Genomic DNA, 17,019 nt, shown 5'->3' with positions numbered 1-17,019 from the left:
CTTTGTTATTATGGTGTATTGTGTGTAGATTGATGAGGGAAAAAAACGATTTAATAAATTTTAGGATAAGGCTGTAACGAATCAAATTGTACAAAATGTCAAGGGGTCTGAATACTTTCCAAATGCACTGTATATCCCACTGGTGGTCAATTGTCAGACTTGGGTTCAAACACTATTTATTTGTGTTCATTTTGTTTCAGATAACTGAGTGTTAGATGAGCAGAGTTTGCACCTTGAGCTATTCGATTAGTTCCATTGCACCAGGCAGGCTCAATCAAATGTAGTTAAAGTATTTGAACCCAAGTCTGAGGTTGGTGGTAGTTGAGAATCCTCTGGGAAAATGCTCATTCTAATGTACTTTCTGCATTGACAAACCTCTGGTCTGCGTAATAAAGCAGATTCTCGATCTAACAATGTGGTGGTTAGGTCTGCTGATGCTACAGACATTCAGTTATGTTGTAGGTCTGCGTTTTCAGATTAACAGCCTTCTCTGAGCGGTGAGGAAAGACTGAGGGTAGTGGGCTCGGTCGGCTCTGCCAGCCCTTTCATAATGACACAGGACTGATGCACATCCCAGTCAAAGCCACCGCACCAGGGCAAAATACTAGTGGGGGTTTCCTGACCAGCTGCCCATAGGATGATTTAGAAATCACAGGGAGCTGACAGGAGTCCTTGGACAGTGTTTAAACCAAACACATATCTACTTCTCTATTCTCGATCTGTAAACGTGTGGAATTCAAAAACAGGCTTTAAGAGAAACCCTTTCTCAGTTCTCACCAAAGGATGACATTTCCAACATGGTAAGTAGTCTAGGTCGTTTTCTGTGAAGACTTCTCAGATGAGGTGAAGTACAAGTACTGTGTGAAGATTTATACTAAGTTAATAGGGTCTGGCGCTTTGTTTTACAATAGGCGAGGGCTCCTTAGCTCAGGCAGGAATAAGCATCAACTTCAGAATCCTTTAAAAATTACTTTATTCACTTTAATACATAGGGCGGTTTTATAATTGCAGTATGTATACATTCAAATTTTACAATCCATACAGGAATTATACATATTTTCATAAGTATTCCTAAACACACACATGAATTTACAATGTGTTTATATGTTGTCACATATAAACAGAAAATAACAAGTTCAAGAGTTAAAGTCTCATTCATTCCAATCAAAAAGCAGACGTCTAGTTCATTCAGGACAAATAGAAAATCCCAATGCAGTCTACTCTAAACCTGTGTGCAAGGTTCTGGATGAAGGTACATTTAACTCAATTGTTGTGTATGTGTGGTTCATACAGTCCAAGTTTGTGTCCGAAATGGCACCCTAATTCTCTATATAGTGCACTACTTTAGACCAGGGTGGTTGAAAGTAGTCCACTATATAGGAAATAGAGTGCCATTTCAGACACAATGCAACTGTCTCTGCAAGGCATTTATAGAACAAACATGAAAAAGTAAAAGAATTCTCCATGCAATAAAAAAAAGGCTAAGAAATAATTAGATTCTGATTAGATATACTGTAAAGGCCTCCGTGTCACTCCTGACAAATATACCGTAGGTCATAGGTACGGTCACCCAAAACTACATTTCCCAACACATTCTTCCTGGCTCTCAAGAACTACAGGCAAGGTCTAAGGACATGGAACATGGAGACAGAGCATTGCAAAAAACATACATATATATATATTTATTTATTTTTACAGGTCTTACACCTTCTTTGATTTCAATACTAACACCCATATGATGCAATATATTCTTTAATATAGAAAACTTTTCTTTTTGTCTTTTTTCCCCATATAGGGATGCATTATGAAAAGCTGAAGCAAGACTGATGCTGGCGCTGATACTGATATTAATATTTAACTGTCCGAGTGGCAGATAACCAGGCTGGTCACAGCCCATTAGAACAACCAACAAAACATGCAGCGTTGGTTCATTTAGTTTCTTTTTCATAACACATACACACAATGGATAGCCAACCCTCCTGTGCCAATCTGTTTGATTTATAAACCCTTCAAGAAAATGATGAAAGTTTCGAGTCCAAGTCAGGAAAAGTTGTAAAACTTTGTGACGGTATAATGTTTAGAACAAAAGAGGCAGCTTGTGGAAGAGAGACAAAGAGAGAGAGAATACATGACGGCTTGGGCTGATAAGAAAATCAACTGTAGCGCTGTTAGGAGGGCGAGCACTAGAGGACGGACAAGGCTGCATGATCACACAGGGTAGATGCACACGCTAGAGAATCATCCCTGCAGCTAACACACACTAGCTTGCCTTGCTAAGAGGAGCAAAGTGTTAAAGGAGAGAAAATGGGGGGGGGGGGGGGTAATTCTACAAAGGGAAAAAAAGTGTTGAGAGGGGGAGGACAAAACTCGTTACAACCGTAATTGAGAACAGGTGATAGAAAATAATTTTCTAAATGAAAATAATACCCCATCTGCTATCCTATTGTGTGTCCCCCCCCACTATTCCACCAAGTAATACACTAATTTCATTTTCAGAAAGACCAACAGGGTAGAGTAGCTTTAAACAGAATTATAGCCATGATAACAGGAAGTGTGCAAACAGCAACGTCCTTATGAATGATCACCGCCAGTGAGCGGAGGGTGCTGGTCAGGAGCAGCCCTGCCTCACTCCACACCTCAGGGGCTGATGTGGAAATAGTCTGAAAACTATAGCCTTCATAGTCCTCATCGCAGGACATCAGCCATCAGTGTGAGTGTTTGGTTGGGTGTGTCTTTCAAGTGAGTGTGTGTGGGGTGAGTTTCGTATGTGTGTATGAGTGTCTATGCTTTGTATGTGCGCGCGTTGCGTGTGAATCTATACCAGGGAGCAGTAACCCCCACAGCCACCCCCTGCAGCCTGGTCCTGCCGGCCCAGCTGGACCCCTCGGCCCTGCGTCTCGCTCTCCCACAGTCCAGGGGTCTGGATGATCTTCTCAACCAGCTCCTCAAACGCACACTGGACCCCATCACGCGTCTTAGCACTGGCCTCTGGCCCAGAGAAAGGGGTGGGGAGGGAGGGAGAAAGTAGGAGAGAAAGACAGGGGGAGAGGAGGAAGAAGGGATGCAGACATAACAACTGTCAGTGACTGGCTGCTCCTTCGTGTCATCTAGCTTCTGACCTCCACAGCTGCATTTCTCTGAAACTAGACAGGGTCATTTTCCTGAGCACCGTGTGCCTGCCTCCGCTGCGTGTCGGACCGAACAACGTCATTTACCTGGGACTGTGTTTATCACAGCCTCTTGTGCGTTATCGCTTAGTTAGAATGTGCTCTCCGAGTGCTAGAATTCGAACAAGTTGCTCAAAATAGCCGTATCTATTGATTGGTAGAAGTTATTTCTGTTCTGATTGCTGATTGGAATAACAAAGACAAAGATTTCATACACTAAGTTTGTCTTATGAAGGCGGCAGATAGCCTAGCGGTTAAAAGCGTTGTGCCAGTAAACGAAAGGTCACTGGATTCGAATCCCTGACTAGGTGAAAAATCTGTTGATGTGCCCTTGAGCAAGGCACTTAACCTAATTGCTCCTGTAAGTTGCTCTGGATAAGTGTCTGCTAAATGACGTAAATGTAAAAATGGTCAAAATGGTTGTTTCTTAAATTGGAGAGAAAATAAAGTAGTTTGACGCGGTTCCTAAAACAGTGGTGTCTCTGGAATGGCAGAATAAACTTCTGTTCTGAGTCAATTAAGTATGAGTGTTGGTCCCACTGCTCTTTAACACAGTGTATATTTACCACGTGGTTATCATTAAAATGATCTAAAATATCTTATACTAAATACAGGCAAACACACAGTAACTATACACAATTATTTATTTTTTTGTCATTAAATTGCTGATTTCCAACAGAATCAGACAACTTTGTCCACATAAGTGGGTGGTTAGACATAAAGTGAAAGATGTTAGAGGATATTAAAAAGAGAAGGCTAAAAATAGAAGCAGGCAAACATTCCAGTCCAGGTATGACAGGTATTTAAAAAGCTGTTTCCCCTGCATAATGGTGGGCCATAACTCATGCCCCGAGTCACATCCGAGAGGGGAATCCTCCCAGCTCCCGACTTACCTATAAACAGCATGGAATGTTTTCTTGCAAACTTCAGGCCTTCGTTCCTGTCTAGTTCATGGTTTTCCTAAAACAAAGAAGAGTAATCTTTTATGAGGTCTGTCCAGTATACCTGTCAGCTACTGTGAATGTGACTGGGCTGGGTTCACGGCAAACATACACTACATGACCAAAAGTATGTGGACATGCTCGTCGAACATCTCATTCCAAAATCATGGGCATTAATATGGAGTTGGTCCCCCCTTTGCTGCTATAACAGCCTCCACTCTTCTGGGAAGGCTTTCCACTAGATGTTGGAACATTGCTACAGGCCTTGCTTCCATTCAGCAAGAGCATTAGGGAGGTCGGGCACTGATGTTGGGCAATTAGGCCTGGCTCGCAGTCGGCTTTCCAATCCATCCCAAAGGTGTTTGATGGGGTTGAGGTCAGAATGTCTAGAATGTCATTGTATGCTGTAGCGTTAAGATTTCCCTTCACTAAGGGGCCCAGCCCGAGTCATGAAAAACAGCCCCAGACCATTATTCCTCTAAACCTTAGAGTTGGCACTATGCGTTAAGGCAGGTAGTGTTCTCCTGGCATCCACCAAACCCAGATTCATCCGTCGGACTGCCAGATGGTGAAGTGTGATTCATCACTCCAGAGAATGCATTTCCACTGCTCCAGAGTCCAATGACAGCGAGCTTTACATCACTCCAGCTGACGCTTGGCATTGCGCATGGTGATCTTAGGCTTGTGTGCGGCTGCTCGGCCATGGAAACCCATTTCATGAAGCTCCTGTTGAACAGTTCTTGTGTTGAAATTGATTCCAGAGGCAGTTTAGAACTCGGTAGTGGGTGTTGCAACCAAGGAAAGACGATTTTTACATGCTGTGTGCTCCTAGACGTTTCTGCTACACAATAACAGCATTTGCAGTTGCCTGGGGCAGCTCTAGCAGGGCAGAAATGTTACAAATTGACTTGTTGGAAAGGTGGCATCCTATGACGGTGCCACGTTGAAAGTCACTAAGCTTTTCAGTAAGGCCATTCTACTGCCAATGTTTGTCTATGGAGATTGCATGGCTGTGTGCATGTTTAAAAAAAAATTTACATGTTTTTTTATTAACACCTGTCAGCAATGGGTGTGTCTGAAATAGCCGAATCCACTAATTTGAAGGGGTGTCCACATACTTTTTTTGTGTGCGTGTGTGATATATATATATATATATATATATATGTACATGATGTCCACTAATGTTATATTCTACTACATGGTTAAGAAACAACAAACAAAGGACCTACTATGGCGGATACAGAGGCGGCAGGATACATTTCAATGTAATTACAATGTTTTTTGTGTTTTTTTTAACACAGACTCAGGGAACTAAACCCAGAGATAACATTTAGTTGAACATGCGAGTGTTTTAAAAACACTTCTGTGGGCCACATGGGCTCGGGATGTGTTCAAATGTGATGAGGGCTTACATCTATAAGCCCTCTTCTCTCAGCCCAACCAGGTTGGGAAGGCAATATTATTCACATTACATCTATAAGCCCTCTTCTCTCAGCCCAACCAGGTTGGGAAGGCAATATTATTCACATTACATCTATAAGCCCTCTTCTCTCAGCCCAACCAGGTTGGGAAGGCAATATTATTCACATTACATCTATAAGCCCTCTTCTCTCAGCCCAACCAGGTTGGGAAGGCAATATTATTCACATTACATCTATAAGCCCTCTTCTCTCAGCCCAACCAGGTTGGGAAGGCAATATTATTCACATTACATTCCAGCTCAATCTGTAAACCTGGAACATACTACACCAAGTACTGAAGAATGTTTCAAATATACACCAGTGCAGTGGTTCCCAGAGGATTCTTTCAGCAGTGGTGGCAAGGGTAGCAGGAGGGGGATCCACAGGTAGGCATGGTTGTTTTAACAAAGACTACATTGTGCAGTCAGTTAGACGCATTACTACGAGTTTATAAAAAAGAATAATTTATATACACAATATAATACATTTTGAATAAAATAATACAGGGGAAATACTGGGGTATGATCTAAACATAGAAAATCAAGAAAATGGGGATATTGGTTTGGGGTAAGTCAATACAATGAAAAGAGGATAACTGAAAAACAGGAAATTCCCTGTATATAGAATGTGTTGATTCTATGAGGGGGGGGAAAGCCTTGTTACCTATAAAGTATCAACCAACATTAACCACTGATTATAGCACAATTCTACCCTAAATGACACACTGTATACAAACAAACGGACTCACCTTATCAATTTTGTTCCCGACCAGCATCTTGACAAGGTCATTCCTTGTGCAGTATGTCTCCAGCTCATTGAGCCAGTTGTCCAGCTTGGTGAAAGTATCCCGTCGCGTTACATCATACACTGAGGAAGAGACAAGAGGTGAGGTGCTCGGTCAAAAACATTGTATCTCTGTCAGCAGATGACTGCGGGACATACTGTAACTGAGGGCAGGACCTTTGACCTTTCAAACCATGTTTCACCCCCCCCCCCCCCCCCGACGCATCACAAGAATGTGTTAGTGTTATATCATAAAGTAGTCCTGAGCTGTGTATCAACACAAAGTGTAGCGTAACAACACTGGTTCTGCTACTACTAGGAATGTGTGTGAAATGTGCCATCTCTATATGACAAAAGCCACAATTCACCCAAAATCAGACACTTAGCCTCTGGACTAGAACTGGTGAGGAAATAAAACACTTTTGTTTAGAAAGCCAGTTCTACTGCATCCATGGTGTTAGCCACACTATCATAGCCTCCTATACTGTAGGCTTTGGAGGATGTCTGCTCTAGCATTAAGAGCAGTAATGTCAGTTCCAGAGAGTAAGGAAGAGGACGGGACAGGATGAAATGGTGGCTGTCCGGACCTGCAGTGGCTGAATGTGTCTAAAGGGGTAGAGGTCTGAATGATGAAGTTGTTTGCTCACCCAGGATGACTCCCTGCGCACCGCGGTAATAACTAGGTGTCAGGGTTCGGAAACGCTCCTGGCCAGCCGTGTCCTGCAAAACACAACCATAACCATTAAAGCCCTGGGCACATCAAAACATAACAGCTCTGGACACATAACACAGCCATAACCCTCTCAGCTATCAGGCTCTGGACACATGGGGAGGAAAATATGCTGGTGTGACTAAGACAGAACCATAAAAAGTGATGGAGGACAAGGACTAAAGCATAAAGAGAGATTTGACTGCCATTTGTCATTGGTGCTCAGAATGATGTACATCAGCACCATCTTGTGGAGGTTAAGTGAATCATTTGTTAAGTGGCAGGGATTGTTGTGCATCTGAAGTTAAGCAATTAGATAGTTTTTTTACTAGCCATCCCTAGAAGTTGTCGACAACAATAACGTAGGCCTACACCTCATACTAACTCTTTTCCAGCATTTTCAAGTCAGATTTGAAAGGGACAGTGTGTGTGTGTGTGTGTGTGTAGAGGACAACTTACCCATATTGCCAACTTTGCCTTGTTCCCATCCACTGAGATGGTCTTCACTTTGAAATCAACACCTGCGTAAGAAACAGAAAGAAACACACACATTCAGGGTGCGTTTGTAAATTCACTCTGGCTATCTTCTCCGATTTCAGAGCACTCTCGTCTGAGTGTGCAAGAGTGCAGAATAAGTGACAAATTTACGAATGCTCAACACCCGTTGAATATGGCCGGTGTTGGTAAACGTTGGCAAAAAGCGAAATTAAATTGTTGCCAGCAGCACAGTTACAGTCACCAAAGCTCTGGTTAACATGAAAACAGCCTAACCAGCTCTGCTAGGGAGAGTAAAATGGTCAGTGTTCTCATTTGTTTCTGGAAGTAGCTAGCAAATTAGCCAACGTTAGCCAGTTTGCTTGGGTGCTTGACTGCCATTGTGAGGTCAGTATGCTCGGATCAACCCTATTCCTGTGTCAGAGCGTCCAGTGTGCACTCTGAAAGCATTTACAAACTGGACAATCCGACAACGCTCTGAATTTACGAATACCCAGAGCGCATTCTGAGCGCTCTTTGGCACTCCAGAGTGAATTTACGAACGCACCCCCAATCACAGACAACGTCTTCATCATAAAATTGTACCTGGTGATTTGAGTCATCACACCTGTCATATACGCCAAGAATATGAATCAAGAAGACAAATGAACTTCACTAATTTAAAATGAATGATCAAAAAATACATAACTTAGGCCTACATATAGCACACAATGCATGTCTGAACTAAAACGGAACCTTTCACTAGTCATAGAGGGGTGGACTTAAATTATGATGCGAGTCCTGATTTAAAACTGTGGGGAATATGTGGTTGAATATGTAAAGATAAAAATATAGCAAATTCCAATAAAAAAACTCCACATGTGACGCCGCTCAGAAGTGCTATGATTCGTTCTTTGAAATCCCCTCTTCTTCGGTCGAAAATACATACAAAATAACAGCGTCGTGCTCGTCACAATTAATCTCTATGGCTTCTTTCAGCGCAAATAGCATGAAGGGTTTGGCTGGACGGATTGGCCATAGTTTCAGCACACACTGAAAGATTTATCAGGAAAAACGTATGCTTAAGATGGGGTTGTTTTTATGTCTGGACCAGGCCCCAGACAAGATCCAAAACAGAGAGAAGGGACAGGGGAGTGTGAAGACAAGTGGGAATCACCTGCCCTCTTCCTACACCCAAAATAGTGTCAAGCATGTCCTCTCGCTCTTCTCCGAGCCCGGCGGGTTTGCTACGATACTGTCACTAGCCGTGTAGAGCGCCGAAGGATTTACAGTAAATAGTCCGGCCTGGGTTTGTTTATCCTACGGACCGTGGTATTTAGCACCCACTACAGTGTAGACAACCGTACAGTCATTGCCATGACGCAGCATCTGGTTCATACATCACCAAGCCAACAATAACTGACAATCACTGCGGTGTAGTCAAGGTAGGGCTGTTGTGCTGCAGACTAAACTCTTTACGGGCGACCTGAAACATCCCGAGTACGTCTGATAGAAACTTGAATAGGCAACTCACTTGAACATTGTTTGTTTATTAATAAAACAGGTACGTGATGGAGCTTTTTTCGACCTTGCAACCCACTAAATGATGTGTGTTTGATTTAAGATAATGCCCGACAAGCCTGTGTTTGGAGGATATATTAGCGTGAAGTTGAAGTCGAGGGCCGGCAAACCGTGCCAATATATCCTCCAAACGCCGGCTTCGAGGGCATTATTACTTTTATACAACAGGTTACCAACATATTCAAATAATGATTGACATTTTCATTAAAAACTATTTTTAAAACTGTTTGAATGATTGAATGATGTCTGTGAGTATAACACAACTCATATGGCAGGCAAAGACCTGAGAAAGAAATCCAACCAGGAAGTGGGAAATGTGAGGTTTGTAGTTTTTCAAGTGGTTGCCTATCTAATATACAGTGTCTGTGGGGTCATTTTGCACTTCCTAAGGCTTCCACTAGATGTCCACCGTCTTTAGAACGTTGTTTCATGATTCTACTATGAATGGGGAGAGAATAAGAGCTCTTGGAATCAGATGACTGAGAAAATGACATGAGCTCAATCTCGCATGCTCCCGTGAGAGTTAGGTGTGTTCCTTTTCATTTCTGAAGACAATAGAATTGTCCGGTTGGAATATTATTTAAGTTTTATGATAAAAACATCCTCAAGATTGATTCTATACATTGTTTGACATGTTTCTACGAACTGTAATAGAACTTTCGACTTTACGTCTGAACTTACTGCGTGAGCACAGTGCATTTGGATTACTCGACTGAACGAGTTGACAAAAAGGAGGCATTTGGACATAAATATGGACTTTATCGAAACAAAACAAACATTTATTGTGGAACTGGGATTCCTGGGAGTGCATTCCGATGAAGATCAAAGTTAAGTGAATATTTATAATGCTATTTCTGTCTTTTGTTGGCTCCGCAATATGGCGGGTTTCTATATTGGTTGTTGTTGTTGCTGAGCGCTGTACTCAGATTATTGCAAAGTGTGCTTTCGCCGAAAAGCTTTTTTGAAATCTGACACAGCGGTGGCATTAAGGAGAAGTTTATCTATAATTCTGTGCATAACACTTGTATCTTTTATCAAAGTTTTTGATGAGTATTTCTGTAAATTGATGTGCTCATTCACCAGCCGTTTTGGAGGCAAAACATTTCTGAACATTACACGCCAAAGTAAAATGTTTTTTTTGGATATATGAACTTTATCGAGCGAAACATACATGTCTTGTGTAAAATGAAGTCCTATGAGTGCCATCTGATGAAGATCAAAGGTTAGCGATTAATTTTAGCTGTATTTCTGGTTTTTGTGATGCCTCTCCTTGCTTGGAAAATGGCTGTGTGGTTTTTCTTGTCTAGGTGCTGTCCTAACATAATCTAATGCTATGCTTTCACCATAAAGCCTTTTTGAAATCGGACACTGTGGTTGGATTAACGAGGAGATTATCTTTAAAATGGTGTATAATACTTGTATGTGTGAGAAATTTGAATTTTGAGATTTGTTGTTTTGAACTTGGCGCTCTGCTATTTCACTAGCTGTTGGCGAGGTGGGACGCTACCGTCCCACATACCCCAGAGAGGTTTTAATGGGACAGCTGAAGATCGAAACACCGTTGAAAATGTTGCAAATGTCCGAGAGGCAGACAGCAATGTTTATACAAATATCCGCTGTTGAAAACTAAAGGTTAGTTTAAATAAATGTGAGAATGTCTAGATGCTTTTTATAGTGGAGATCAAGTTTAACCTCTTATGGCTAGGGGGCAGTATTTTCACGGCTGGATAAAAAACGTACCCGATTTAATCTGATTATTAGTCCTGCCCAGAAACTAGAATATGCATATAATTATTAGCTTTGGAGAGAAAACACTCCACAGTTTCTGAAACTGTTTGAATGGTGTCTGTGAGTATAACAGAACTCCTATGGCAGGCAAAAACCTGAGATGCTTCTGTTCAGGAAGTACCCTGTCAGACCTTTTATTTTCTTTGTTTGACATCTCTTCCAAAAACTAAGGATCTCTGCTGTTACGTGACACTTCCCACGTCTCCAATGGAGTCTCAGAGCCCGGGAAAAACAGGAATGACGTAATTCAAAGCCCTGGCTGAAACAAAGGAGAGCAAAAGCTAAGTGGTCACTCAGTGGACTAAGCCTTACGCTCGCGACCCGCCCCCGGCTTTCGGTTTTTCCCTCAGTATACAGACAGGCAGATTCCCGGTCGGAATATTATCGCTTTTCTACGAGATAAATTGCATAAAAATTGGTTTTAAACAGCGGTTGACATGCTTCGAAGTAAGGTAATGGAATATTTAGAATTTTTTTGTCACATTCTGCGTCATGCTCGTGGCCGAGATTTAGCGTTGGGATAGTGTCTAGAACGCACGAACAAAACGTCTTGATGGAACATAACGATGGATTATTTGGGACCAAACCTACATTTGTTATTGAAGTAGAAGTCCTGGGACTGCATTCTGACGAAGAACAAGCAAGGTAAGAACATTTTTCTTATAGGAAATGTGATTTTGGTGAAGGCTAAACTGGTTGGGTGTCTAAATAGCTAGCCCGTGATGGCTGGGCTATGTACTTAGATTATTGCAAAATGTGCTTCATCCGAAAAGCTATTTTAAAATCGGACATATCGAGTGCATAGAGGAGTTCTGTATCTATAATTCTTAAAATAATTGTTATGCTTTTTGTGAACGTTTATCGTGAGTAATTTAGTAAAATCACCGGAAGTGTTCGGTGGGAATGCTAGTTCTGAACGTCACATGCTAATGTAAAAAGCTGGTTTTTGATATAAATATGAACTTGATTGAACAGACATGCATGTATTGTATAACATATCGTTGTCACTTCAGAGCTGTGCATGCATGCAATATAATATAATATAATATAATATATATATATATATATATAAATAAAAAATACTTTAAAAAAATCATAATAATAAATTGACCGATTAATCGGTATCGATTTTTGGTCCGCCAATAATCGGTATCGGCGTTGAAAAATAATAATCGGTCGACCTCTACCTCAAATCTGAGTCTCTGTATTTATTAATGAATACCGGTACACCTGAACCGAAGTTTGTTATCACCGTATTTAAGACAGAAAGTAGTTGGATGATAGGGAGGTAGTTTTATTTGGATGGCTCTGTTTAAATGTCAAAGGGGCGCTACAAACCACATGTTCCGATACAGATTTTTAACATGCTGGCACAGAATTACAGCAAGACTCAAATAAGAGACCACAGTATGCTTATGCTAATATGAGAGATATTGACAAGTGTAGATTGAACTTTTACTTTATACAAAGCAAGAAAGGAGCAAGCAGGAATTGAGGTATACCAGTGGTTTTCAGACCACAAATCACAAGGGACTTGTGTCAATGTGGGGAGTATAGTTAAACTTCTATGGGGACATCTGTTTGGCAAAGATATTGAGTTGGCCAAGTAAAATAGGAGTGAGGCATGCCTACCAGAAAAATTATTTTATTACGTTGAACTTTCTCTCTGGGAATCCACAGGCACGTATGGCTGTTTTAACAAAGACTACATTGTGCAGTCAGCTAGAAGAACTTCTTATTGTAGAAAAAAAACAAAACACTATTCCGTTTGTGTCTCCCACTCTAAGTAATCAATAGCGCTATGAATCTTGAGCCTGTCTTTCACTAAGACTCCTGGATGTTAACTGTCTCAAGGCTACCTGAAAGAAATAATAGGGGTGTCCTTGAAGAGTCTAATGTTTAATACAGTTTGGAATTTGATATCATTTGCAGATCCTGGAAGAAAAGGAATTCTCCATTTCCCAAACCATGCATTTCACCACCAGTTGAATTAACTCACTCACTGTAGACCGGCTGTATCTCAAATTCATTCTGTTAAATTTAGAAAGTAGGTTATTGAAATAGTTGGGATATTATCTATACTTTTCATTCAGAAAACCAGTCAGTGAGTTACTGTTACCTGGTCTGTTCATACTGTTGATACCCATATGAGCCCAGTACAGGACTGACCAGGTCAAGCTACATTTACATTTCAGTCATTTCGCAGACGCTCTTATCCAGAGCGACTTACAGTAGTGAATGCATACATTTCATACAGTTCATTTCATTTCATGCGTTTTTTTGTACTGGCCCCCCGTGGGAATCGAACCCATAACCCTGGCGTTGCACACACCATGCTGGCGTTGCAAACACCATGCTCTACCAACTGAGCCACAGGGAAGGCCCTGTGGCCCTACTCTGCTCTTAGCTCAGATAAGAGGGGTCCTGTCCAGTACTGTCTGTGTGTGCTCACGGTTTGTCTGAGTGACCTCATAGAAAATAGGCTAAGAGCTGTTAGCTACATTGTTATCTGGTTAACAGACACAGCACGAAAACATGCCCATTAAATTATTGGGCATGTTTTAACAAGACAACAAGAGCTCCTAGTCCTAGCTGATCCAGGATTAATCAGGGGAACGGTCACTAAAACAAGAACTAATGATACTATTATGTGTGTGGGTTATAGAGGGCTAGGGACACTGCCTTCAGAAGGTCTTACCTATTGTTGCTGCTAGTTCTGGATCAAACGTGTCATCTGTGAATCTCAAGAGAAGACTGCAAAAGAGAAAAGGACAAATACTTTTATAATTTGTATCGTTTCCATTTTAGCCTAGCACAATTACATTTAGAACTGTCGTTTTTACAGTACTGTATAACACATTTGAAATGAGGGCAACTTCCACAAAGGCAAATAGCCATGAGCACATAGGCCTACATATTATATTACACTAACAACCAGATGACATCATCGGTTGGTGTTCAGAGGGTCAGGGTTCAGTTGAGTCACTAATCAAGTGCTAAGAACTGAATCACAGGGCTAATGATGTAGCTAGCTAATCCTTATTTCCAGTCAACTCCAGCACAGATAATAGCCCGACACTCTAATTTTCTTATTCAACCATACACTCATTTTCTTCATCCACATGGAAATGATTTATCAGATGGAATGTCAGAAGAATGACTGATCATAATTTTATGTCAGTATCCTGATACCTCAGTAGCAATGTTGTTTCTTAGCCTACATAATAGCACAATCGCAGTGCAACAGACCAATTTGCCTGGTAAAATAAAACCACTATTCTCTGCCAGAGAGATTTCTAATGATTTGAAGACCTAGGAAGAGAGGGGGGATATTTGAGAATGAGATCATGCATTTATTTAATCAATAAATGATTTAAAAAATATATATATACATAATGTCAGTAATGAAGATTGAGTAATCGTATGCCATTACATTTTAACAGAATTTTTAAGTTTAAGGTTTAGGCAATAACCCAAAATGGGCAGATGAAACACTAGCCTTGGCCCACATTATTCATACCAATAGCTAACGTTAGTGATGAGTTGGAGGTGTTGCAACAACAAGGATGACTGCATAGAGTTATTTTCACACAGCTAACATCTTTATGTGCCTTTAGTCACTTCAGTATAAGTGAGTTTTGTAATAAGAAATCAGAACAATCATTTTGCTGATAGTGTACAAATATTTAAGCTACTGTTTTATTTGGAAAAGTGTCTGATTCAGTCAATTCAGGTGTTAGATGAATTTGATCAAAATTGATCAAAATTGAACATTTGACACATCCAATATGACAGCAGGGTTTAGCTAGGCCTTTGTGTCCGGAGTCTGATATATCTTAGGCCTATGCCAAGACCAATGCCTTAGCTATAGCTAAAGAGTTTAGCCAACTCAGCTGAGAGAGTTAGAATCTTAAATGCGTTCCATGTTGGAACCATAAGTTCCAAGAAGAAATTCCTGGCCGTCCTTGTAAATAAGAATTTGTTCTTAAATTGAGTCGCCTGGATAAATAAAGGTTTAAAAAAAAGAGGAAAAAAAAGACCCTTCGCATCTCATTGCTAATCTCGCTAAAATACAAAAAAAAGGCTCTTTGTCCCTTGATGCAGATGCATTTTGGGAGTGTCTCTGGCCAGTCAGGTGGAAGGAATATCCAGATAATAAAAATAAAAAATGTAACCTTTATTTAACTAGGCAAGCCAGTTAAGAACAAATTCTTATTTACAATGACTGCCTACCCCGGACGACGCTGGGCCAATTGTGCGCCGCCCTATGGGACTCCCAATCACAGCCGGATGTGATACAGCCTGGATTTGAACCGTGGACTGTAGTGGACTCTTGCACACAGCCTAGATTCGAACCAGTACCCTTGCACTGAGATGCAGTGCCTTAGACCGCTGCGCCACTCGGGAGTTGCAGTGAGTCTGTCGGTCTTTCTTCAATTAAAAACACATTTATTTGATTATTTTGAGAAACTGAAGGCTGTCTGGTCTGAACCAAAGGCCTTAAATGAAAATTACATCTGACTGCTGGGTCGAGCACTGCAGGTGCACTAGTCCTCATGCTTTAGTAATATAACATAACCCTACTATTTCATGGTTCAAGGCTCACTCAGACATACCAGCATTCTTTCTAGCAGTCTAGAGACTAAAGCCAGAGATATACACAGCGTGGTAACATTCCATGACAATAACATCCTAGTTTGCATTATTTCTAGAATTTCTTCTTGGAACTTGTTGCCATCATGGCACCCATTAAGATTCTAATTCTCTCAGCTGAGTTGGCCAAACTCTTTAGCTATTGCTAAGGCATTGGCCTTGACATAGGCCTTTTAGACTCACTGGGTCTCACTCAGGGCATAGGCCTAGATAAACCTTGCTGTCATATTGGAGGCGTCAAATGTCCAGTCCAGTCTTGATTAGATTAATCTAGCACAACTAAACCCCTGAATTGAATTACACTTAAATTGATCACTTCACTGACACTTTTCTTATTAAAAAAAAAAAATTTAACACGGCAAGTCAGTTACGAACAAATTCTTCTTTACAATGAAGGCCTAGGAACAGTGGGTTAACTGCCTTGTTCAGGGGCAGAACAACAGATTTTTACCTTGTAAACTCGAGGATTCAATCTAGCAACCTTTCTGTTCCTGGCCCAACGCTCTAACCACTAGGCTACCTGCTATTAAAGCATTAACCTAGTTATTTGTATACTACAATCAAAATTATTGTTTTTGATTTAATCATACAAAACTCACTGAAGTGACTAATAAAAGGCACATAAAGATGTTAGCTGTGTGAAAATAACTCGTTGCACCCATACTTGTTGTTGCAACACCTCCAACTCATCACATCGATTACGTCACCCGTTCCACATCGTAAGCTAGCTAACGCTAGCTAGCTGATGTGGCATAGCAAACGACTGTGTTACATTTGCCAGTTTACTATGATCTAACAACATATATGTTGTTTTTTGCTTTGTTAACACTCAAGCTATCTGGTTAACAGACACGGCACGAAAACGTGGTCATTTTTTAACGAGACAACAGCTAATCGTTCCAGCTACTGTTAGCTACCAGCTTTCTTACCTGGACTTCCCAACGCCACTTTCTCCAATTATTAATATTTTCAGTGTTGTTAAAACGTCGTCTTCCATCTTCCTATGCGGTCTATAGACGATACTTGTACTTCAACTGAGAGTTGTAAAAATACACCCTAGAAGAGTTGTCAGCTAGCTAATGAGACTTCTTCTTTAAATTTGTATTGGTGGATCGCAAACAATTGAAAGGTACATGGACCGCCACCTACTGTACTGGAGTGAGGCAGGTCACGGTCTCCCTATATAGAGCACCACAGTATGAGTCATAATACCCATACAACCTAACGGTCAAACAGGGAAATGGTTCCAATCGTTTTTCCACCATAGATTTTTCCCACAGGTATTTTAGAAATGCTTAAAATTAGGGCTGTGTTTCATGTATGCTTAACCTGGTGTGACGTTTTGATAATCTCTCTCAGACAACATGCCCTTTATCAATATATTTTCCTGTATTCACCCCCGATGAAATGCTAATTACCTACTTATGTGGCTATCATACAGAACTACAAATTCCATGATGATC

General features: G+C 41.0%; 1 protein-coding gene across 1 annotated transcript; it reads right to left on the bottom strand.

The window, feature by feature from the left end:
- Nucleotides 1-956: 956 nt before the first annotated feature.
- rab18a (RAB18A, member RAS oncogene family) lies at nucleotides 957-16,728 on the bottom strand. The gene is made up of 7 exons (XM_029699353.1): nucleotides 16,486-16,728; nucleotides 13,602-13,657; nucleotides 7,520-7,581; nucleotides 6,999-7,071; nucleotides 6,317-6,435; nucleotides 4,061-4,127; nucleotides 957-2,988 (listed from the first exon to the last, which is right to left on the bottom strand). Exons 1-7 carry the CDS (start codon nucleotides 16,551-16,553, stop codon nucleotides 2,816-2,818), a joined length of 618 nt encoding a protein of 205 aa, XP_029555213.1. The 5' UTR covers nucleotides 16,554-16,728; the 3' UTR covers nucleotides 957-2,815.
- Nucleotides 16,729-17,019: the final 291 nt, after the last annotated feature.

Source organism: Salmo trutta, chromosome 2 (genome assembly GCF_901001165.1).
Source record: "Salmo trutta chromosome 2, fSalTru1.1, whole genome shotgun sequence".
Lineage (NCBI taxonomy): Eukaryota > Metazoa > Chordata > Actinopteri > Salmoniformes > Salmonidae > Salmo > Salmo trutta.
This window is presented reverse-complemented; position numbering and strand designations above follow the sequence as displayed.